General features: G+C 46.8%; 2 protein-coding genes across 3 annotated transcripts; one reads left to right on the forward strand and one right to left on the reverse strand.

Moving 5' to 3' along the window:
- The first annotated feature begins 431 nt into the window (after window positions 1-431).
- LOC131265635 (trans-1,2-dihydrobenzene-1,2-diol dehydrogenase-like) lies at window positions 432-2,079 on the forward strand. Its single transcript, XM_058267920.1, has 3 exons — window positions 432-636; window positions 1,168-1,706; window positions 1,780-2,079. Exons 1-3 carry the CDS (start codon window positions 432-434, stop codon window positions 2,047-2,049), a joined length of 1,014 nt encoding a protein of 337 aa, XP_058123903.1. The 3' UTR covers window positions 2,050-2,079.
- Window positions 2,080-2,700: 621 nt separating this feature from the next.
- On the reverse strand, window positions 2,701-5,668 carry LOC131262969 (quinone oxidoreductase). 2 transcript variants are annotated; one of them, XM_058265077.1, is made up of 4 exons: window positions 5,429-5,653; window positions 4,845-5,320; window positions 4,469-4,769; window positions 2,701-3,961 (listed from the first exon to the last, which is right to left on the reverse strand). In XM_058265077.1, the coding sequence occupies exons 1-4, from the start codon at window positions 5,651-5,653 to the stop codon at window positions 3,845-3,847; spliced, it is 1,119 nt and encodes a 372-aa protein (XP_058121060.1). In that variant the 3' UTR covers window positions 2,701-3,844. The 2 variants fall into 2 exon arrangements, with proteins under 2 accessions (XP_058121060.1, XP_058121059.1); XM_058265076.1 differs by having other exon boundaries at window positions 4,845-5,668.
- Window positions 5,669-8,094: the final 2,426 nt, after the last annotated feature.

The following is an 8,094-nucleotide window of genomic DNA, read 5'->3' on the forward strand; positions in this document are numbered from 1 at the left end:
TGCTCGTCCGTCGTCTTCGGGGCAGAAGCCGAATCACGCCGACCTGGACGGCGGATACGAAGGGGGGGAGAAACTGGTGAATAAAAAGCCACCGAACAAATAACCTCCCCGGCAGTGTGTGCATCGCGATGCCAACCGGGCAAACGAACGGATCATCAAGTCGAACAATTGCGCGATAGTTTTTCTTGCGAGAAGAGATCGAGATCGACGAATTGCGGTCACCGAAAGCGACGCGACACTCGATGCGATTCGGGGCAGTGTTGGGCTGAAAGTGAAAGTGTTCGGAACCGGTAGACCTACCTTCCGCAGGATAATTAAATTCGCAAAAGGACCCGCTAGTGTGGAACTCGGTGAAGCGCACCTTCCAGAGGGTGTTCTGTGAACGTTTAGAAGGGCGTTATATAAATTAAAGTACAGAAAAGAAAGGAGAAATGGCTCCTTTACGCTGGGCGATCGTTAGTGCCGGTACGATATCGCACGACTTTGTCTGCGCCGTTTCGACGTTGCCGGCAACCGACCACCAGGTCGTGGCCGTCGGTGCCCGCGGGCTGGAGAATGCCCGCAAGTTTGCCGAACTGCACGGGATTCCGCGGTTCTACGAGGGTTACGAAGCTATCGCCAAGGATGCGGAAGTCGGTTAGTATGGTTGAATTGCCTCCTGGGGAAACGTTTGACCAAGCAGTTCGTCGCCAAAGAGGACAAAACGTTATTGGCTTCGAAATTGTCCAACGTACAACGTTCACGTTTTAATGGAATCGTGTCAGTTTTAGTTGGGTTGAACTTGAATTTGTTCCTTTTCGGTGCCCATTGTATTATTTCGTAAAGCATGAAAGAATCGTAAAAAAGATCTTGACCGGCATCCGCGTCGAGATCGGGCCGAATTTCGACGGTACGAAATCAACAACCCCTTAAATTTCGGTTGCAAACAAACGCGCCACGAGAGAAAATCCCATAAATAATGCAACTCAACCGCATGTCATTTCATCTCATAACCACCTGCTCATCTCACTAATCTCACTATGTCTCACGATCGTGAAATGATGAACCATCTGCCCTTTGCTTCTCATCAAGAGCTGAGAGAAACGGATGTTTGGGATTTTCCGATTATTCCTCCTGCAAACGCCACCTGCCCATTTTTATTTTCCTTTTCCCTTTATCGCGCCGCAGATGCCGTTTACGTCGGTACGGTCAACAACGCGCACTACGAGGTCAGCCGGATGATGTTGGAAGCCGGCAAGCACGTCCTTTGTGAGAAGCCTTTGTGCGTGAATCGCGGCCAGGCCCGGGTGCTGCTTGAGTATGCCCGCGCCCAGGGCCGGTTCTGCATGGAGGCGATCTGGTCCCGGTTTTTCCCGAGCTACGTGCACCTGCGCGACCGGATCACCCGCGGCGATCTGGGGCGGATCGAGCGGGTTGACGTGCAGTTCGGGTTGCCGCTCACGCACGTCGAGCGTGTGCGCATGAAGAGCCTCGGCGGTGGTACGGTACTCGATCTGGGCGTGTACACGATCCAGGTGGCGATGTGGGCCTTCCAGGCGGAACCAACACGCATCGAAGCGGCCGGTCAGCTAAACGATGAGGGTGTGGACGTTGGCATCACCGCGACACTGCACTTCCCGAACGGTGGGGTGGCCAACATTCGCACCAGTGCCACCGAGAAGCTACCGAACAAGGCCATCGTCACCGGCACGAAGGGTTCGATAACGGTAAGGTTCTTTAAAATCACAAAAAAAAATGAGCCCCACAGAATTTAAATCGCTTTTTATTCGTTCCCTTTAGCTGCACGATTTCTGGTGTCCGATCGAGCTGACGGACATCGACGGTACCATCCGGTCCTACCCGCTGCCAGCGTCCCGTGTTGAGTGCATCCTGCTCAACAGCATCGGACTGCGGTACGAGGCGGAAGAGGCACGCCGGCGCATCGTTGCCGGCGAACTCGAATCGCCCTCGGTGTCACACCAGGACAGTCTGGCCATCGCCGGCGTACAGGACGCCATCCGGAAACAGATTGGCGTGGAAATGCCGGAAGATTACATCTTCAAGAGCTAGTGCTTCGACTGTCCGGATTCGTATTTAGATGTCGATTTCTTCTATATATACATATATAAATATTTGTGAAATATATCTAAGAACAAACGGTAATTACATTTCGATCGGATCTTTGTACTTCTCGTCATCATTGGAGTCGGCGCAACAATATCAAACTCACCGGGATGTCATTTACATTTGTGTCTTGTAACTTCTATACAGTTCTTTATTCTTGGTTTTCGTTTAATTCTTTATCAATAATACACTTTGCATGCAGTTTAATTTCCTGCTTACCGCGTCCACTAGCGACTTTTACAAACTATTAAGTTATCAACTAAATTCTAAACCAAGGATCGGGAAAGTGAAGGAGGAGTTTTTTGTTTTAAAAGAAATGTTGTTTTTCGTGGTTGTGTGTCGCTGGATAACATGAAACATTTTAGCCGATCTGCACTGATAATAGTTTAACGGTTCCTCTTCCCTTTCCCTTACCTCCTATCTGAGACATTGGAGCATTTTGTTTGCTCTTTCCACTTGCTTCACATACCACACGCCACGTCTCCACAATGCTTTTCCTTGTTTCTTGCTTTTACACCTTTCAGTTTTTACTTTAGCTACTAAACTTGACTCGCATCGTTCATCGACAATCGTGTTATTCATAGTAGTGTGTTTATGTTTCTGTTTTTTTTTTACTGTTATTGATAAGGGTTAGCGTAATATAGGTTCACCGTTTGTTTTCTCCACTTTCTACCCCTGCTATTTCGCAGTGTTTTTTGAGGTCCTTTTATAATTGCTAACATTTGTTTCACATCTCCTGCCGGGTTTCACTTCAACACATAAGTCTGTCTGCATCCTTTTGCGGGTTTTGCGGCGAGGGTTTAATTCGTGTTTGTTTTTTGTTTTTCGTTTTCTCTCCCAATGGAGAGATAATCCCAAGCAAATTCGTATTATATAAATCACATTTAAATTAGCAAAAACGCCTCAGATAATTAAGAAAAGAAAAAAACAAAACCTTAATCCTCACACACGCACTACGATGAGAGAGAGAGAGAGGGGATTGTAACGTAAAAGCTATTCATCCCGTTTGGTTTAACCATCTTCTAACCAACTTCGCGGTTCTTCTCGTGTTTCGCAATCCTCTTCTTCTACAGACTACAAGAAATATTTCCAACATTTTTGGCTGGCGATACTTCATGATATAACAATTTTGTGATGGTTTGGAAAGGACACGGACACACACATACAGAAGAACTTCGATAAGACAGCGAATTGAGGTGTATGGAAGAACAACGGTAAGCCAACTACAGACGCATGTTGTTCATGGATAAAGCCATTAAGGATTGGCTCTAAATGTGTACTTTCCTTGCGCGCCAGGTTGGGAAATGGTATTAAGGGTACATGCCACTAATTTTACATTTAAACCGGCTGGGTATTATTTTGTTTCTCAAAAGAGATCGCTCAAAAACAATCAATTTTGAAAAACCAAATCCTTCCCAACTGGGGTTCCAAAAGCTTTTCTTCCGCAATGACTTGCATGCTTTTGCCAGCAATTTCTATTTCACGCTCGTGTCAGAGGTTCTGAAAAAAGTCCTGTCCCTTAATGTGGTCTCCAGCAACTCGAGCTAAACAAGATTGAACATAGCAATAAAAAAATCAAACTCTACACAGTTCCGATGCGAGCTCCTGGGAAAATGGGGAACGCTAATCGCTGCTGGTTTCTCCTGCGGCCATAAATCTTGCATCTTTCCTGCTTCTCATCCCGTTTTGGTGCGTGTGCAGATGGGTAGGTGGTGGTTGTTGTTGTTTTTGTTGGGGGTGCTTACTCGATATCATGGAATTTCAGGATGGCACGTCCAGGAATCTCCGAGCTGGCCAGCTTCTGCACCACTTCGGCGGCCTTTTCCGAGGGAAATACTGAGTGTGGCGGTGGTTCAATCTACAAGAAAAAAAAAATATTTGAATTAGTTTTCGATGTCATAAATAGTTTCGCTAATCAGAATTATTTAAACAAGTAAAACATAATGAAGTAAAGTTTAACAATCTAATGCAATCTAAACTCTATTTTTGTCGATAACATAGAAGATTTGTACATATTATCTTTAACACAACCATATAAAGTACGTAAAAACCCTTGTCGTAAAAAATGTTTGTTTTACAGCACAAGTGCAGTGTTGGACATAATAAATAAGGACTAGTTCAAAATTTGCCTTACAAAACACAAGAGCTCTTTTATAATAAGAATAAACATGACGTACAACTGTAATTTGTCCAAAATACAATTTTGGTGTGCTGTAAAGCTGTTTCAAACTAATCAGTTTTGTTTTCAAACAAACATAAATCGAATATGCTGCCTTTACACCTCAATTCAGTTAGGAGAGTTCTATTCTAGTTTGCTTATTAAAATCTTCTAAGGGTTCAAATAGAAACCACCTTCCGTTCTTACCTCATTGGAAGAAACTAGCTTCACCAGCTGGTGCAGCTGCTCGATCGTGCCGGTCGGGCAGGCCTCGATCGTCTGGCCGCGTTCCTCGGCGCGCTTGCTAAACTTCGGCAGCAGCTTCTCCGCCACCTCGTCGCTGATGAAAATGTGACCACCCTTCGTCAGGCACTGCATCGACCGGTGCAAGCTGCGCGAGGTCGTGCCGAAGTCGATGACGATGTCCACCAGACCGTCGCAGGCGTCGTGTGTGCGCTCGATCAGTTGCTTCTCGTACAGGTCCTCGTTCCACTGGACAATGTTTACCCTGCAATGGTAAGAGAAAATCGACGGTAAGTCGGAGCTAGCGGGAGGTTTTGTTTGCAAGACACCCGTTTCTTACCGTTCGCACTTCTTCGCCACCAGGAAACCCTCGTCCCGCAGGCTGGCGACGGTGATCTGTATCTTGTCCTTGGTGGCCGGTGTGTAGAAGTGTTGCGCTGCGATACGGACCGCCCACAGGGCCAACCCACCCGTGCCCACGATCAGAATCTTCACCTTCTCGCCCGGTCGACTCTTGAGCAGATCGTCCACGATCTTGTGCGCGGCAATGATGGCACTTTGGGCGAGCAGGGCACCGGTCGGCAGCGTGGCGGCCACACTCAGCGACAGCTCGTCCGGGATCGGAATGAGGTACTGCAGGTCCGGCACCACCATCAGCTCCGAGTAGCCGTGCGGAAGGCCCTCGTACGGGTAGATGATCACCCGCTGGCCCACCTTAAATCCGCAGTCCGGTTTCAGCTCGCTGCCGAGCGACTCGATGACGCCAGCCACCTCGAACCCGGGAAACAGGGCGCCATCCCGGACACCCTGGTGCGCCTGCGGATTGTGCTGGATCGCCACCGACGTTTGGTGGTGCTGGGCAGGCACACTGTCCGGACCCTCCTCGCTGATGCTCGAGAAGCTGCCGGCCTGCATCTGCTTCGCGAGCAGCGACAGCGACGTCGTGATGTCGCCCGTGTCCGATAGCTGGCTGCTGATCGACGAGATCGATGTGGACTGGTTCTTGCGGTAGCAGGCGCCCGCGTACACCACCAGAATGCGGGCACCTTGGGCCGGCGTGTCCGGTACTGGTACGACCAGGTTGAGCACGCAGTCCTTTATCTTCGGGGCCGGCGTTTCGATCGACACCTGGCGGATGAGCTTACTCATGGCTGCGTTTCTGAGGCGTGTCGCGGTGTCCAAAGATATCGAACGGCTAGACGTAGACATGGGGCGAGGAGAGAAAGCAGAAAATAATAGGTTAAAATCAAACGATTACCAAACGCCAGATACCGCAAATCCGTTAAATCTCAAACGCTCGTGCAGGAATGATTGTTGCACGCCTTGTTTTCTTTTCCCCCATTTCGATTAAGTAATTCCGTGTGATCCGTGTTTTGACCTTCAAGAACCTTCACACATGCCGACGAGACCGATGACGAAAGAGAACATGTACGTTGGCTCTGAGAAAAAGCAGAAACCCGGCGGCTTCGGTCGACGGAATTCTCACGAACACAATTTCGAACATGACAAACAGCTAATCGCGCGATCTGTCTACCTTTGACAGCTGTCAATGCACCTTTTCTCAATGCACTGCGCTAAGGCTACTTAGATCGCCATCGCAAGTTCGAGCACAATCATTCCGGCAAAATATTTCACTCTCAAGGCCCGTGACGGGGTTAGTTGACCCCAAAACGCGTACTCGGTACGAATTATCCAGCTGGGTGGAAAACCCTACACCGCCAGTTTGATGTGAGTGTTTGTTTTTCACCGAAAATACCCGCCGAATGGTCACGCTAGGAATCGTCAGCTCGGTGTTGGTGTGACAGCGGAAGCCTCCCCCCGTGGCGACTGCTTTTCCGATGGTCAGTTTATTATTAGACATACACCCCGCAACAACAACAACGCGCTGGCAGGATGTAAAACGGTCGTATCATGTAAAACGGTTCGTGTTTCGGTTTTGCCGTCCCACTCTGGGAGAAGCGAATGGACAGTAAACGATCTCTCTTTCCTAGCATGAATTGATCTCAGCCGTTTCTGGGTTTGGGTGGGTCGGCAAACATTGTGGTAACTTTATATCCATTACAAAGAGTTTCTTCGATCATGATCAGATTTTACGAAGATGCATAAAAATTAGTTGCATTTGTTTAAAATGTTATTCCTCAAAATTTTGCTTCATTTTGTTTCACCAATCACCAGGCGCCTCCATGGCACTGTTTTTCCCAGGACGAACAAGCTATTCTATCATCAATAATTTATTGATGCATTTAAGTGTGGAAACCGATATGGACAATTTAGTCAACACTTAATTTATGACACATCCTTTATTCAAACTCAATAATATTTCATTTCAGTCGTTTTTGTCAGATGCTGTTTTAAAATAATGTTGGGTTTGAAAGCTTTACTTGATTAAAAATATTGTAAACGGCTCCAGAGGGTCTTATGCGATTGGTTGCATTCAAAAATAAATATAAGAATTAACAAAGGAACTGTTTCTATATTCTCTCAGGTATTATGGTCTTGTAAATATAATTTGCTAATACGTCTCCAGTTGACCATGACGCATCTTCAAAATACGTGGTTTTTATAGTTTCTTCTTTATGTTTGATGAATGTTGCTACTGTTCTACCGCGGACTGTAAATATTTATATTTGCAATGTTCTTGTGGACACTTTACAGAAGTAAACGAATTAAAAATTTCTGGATTCTGTAAGCATTCTTACAGAGAAGCATTTTCTACGCTGGTTAACATTTCAATCCATATGTTTTCCTGCTTGTCGAAACAAAGAAACTCACATCAAACTCCACTTTCCTCTTCCAAAATCCTGCATGTCAGTTGCAGTGATAATAAAAACATTACCCTCCCATGGACCGCATCAAAACGAACCGGCCTGTCGAATTTCCGTTGTCCCGAAGAGTTCGTAGGTCCAACGTCAATTTCGTTCTTCTTTTTTTATCTATGGCTCATTTGTGCTCTATTTGATTAGATAAGAGCTCGCCTTCGTTACAATAGCGAACGATAAACGAAGATATTATAAGCGTGGTAAGGGGAGAAAAACACTTGCAATGACAGCATCATACACTTGAAGGGGGAAAATATCTATACTTTTCTGCAGTAATGTTTCAAACTGGAGAAAATCGGAGCCTATACGTGCAGCCGAGGAGGAATAAATATTGGCTAAAGTTTCGCTTCAATATCATCAGCACGAATGGCGAACGAATTATCAGTTCATTGCAACTAATCAGGGTCATCATGGAAAGCAAACTGTGACATGTTGCGATTGCGGAAACACTTTGCACGCTGCAACTTTTGCAAACAAAATGCATCAGCAAACCAATCGAGATGAAGAATGTGCAATTTATAATTCCTTGAATAGATGCAACAACCATCAACACACGCTCCGCCGGTTCGATAAAAGAGGTGTTTGTTGCTGGAGAGGCGCCTCGTGGCGCGTGGAAACGAAACGTGGCCTTCTCGGGACACGAACGCCAAAACGGCAAGCAACGAGAGCATCGAGTGTCGGTGCGACATCCGCTCGCAACGGGCGCCACACGTGTCTTAGCTCCCTTTGGCCGGTTTTCTAATCACTTTTCCAGTTTTGCGGGGAAGCCAT

The sequence above is a fragment of the Anopheles coustani genome, chromosome 2 (assembly GCF_943734705.1).
Source record: "Anopheles coustani chromosome 2, idAnoCousDA_361_x.2, whole genome shotgun sequence".
Taxonomy (NCBI): domain Eukaryota; kingdom Metazoa; phylum Arthropoda; class Insecta; order Diptera; family Culicidae; genus Anopheles; species Anopheles coustani.

What these genes read in the sequence shown, in the direction of transcription:
- LOC131265635 (XM_058267920.1), top strand. Translation starts at nt 432, where the DNA reads ATGGCTCCTTTACGCTGGGCGATCGTTAGTGCCGGTACGATATCGCAC. An exon ending in CGCCAAGGATGCGGAAGTCG is followed by an intron (nt 637 to 1,167) that starts GTTAGTATGGTT and finishes ATCGCGCCGCAG; the next exon opens with ATGCCGTTTACGTCGGTACG. An exon ending in GCACGAAGGGTTCGATAACG is followed by an intron (nt 1,707 to 1,779) that starts GTAAGGTTCTTT and finishes CGTTCCCTTTAG; the next exon opens with CTGCACGATTTCTGGTGTCC.
- LOC131262969 (XM_058265076.1), bottom strand. Translation starts at nt 5,653, where the DNA reads ATGAGTAAGCTCATCCGCCAGGTGTCGATCGAAACGCCGGCCCCGAAG. An exon ending in GTGGCGAAGAAGTGCGAACG is followed by an intron (nt 4,770 to 4,844) that starts GTAAGAAACGGG and finishes TTACCATTGCAG; the next exon opens with GGTAAACATTGTCCAGTGGA. An exon ending in AGCTAGTTTCTTCCAATGAG is followed by an intron (nt 3,962 to 4,468) that starts GTAAGAACGGAA and finishes TTTTTCTTGTAG; the next exon opens with ATTGAACCACCGCCACACTC.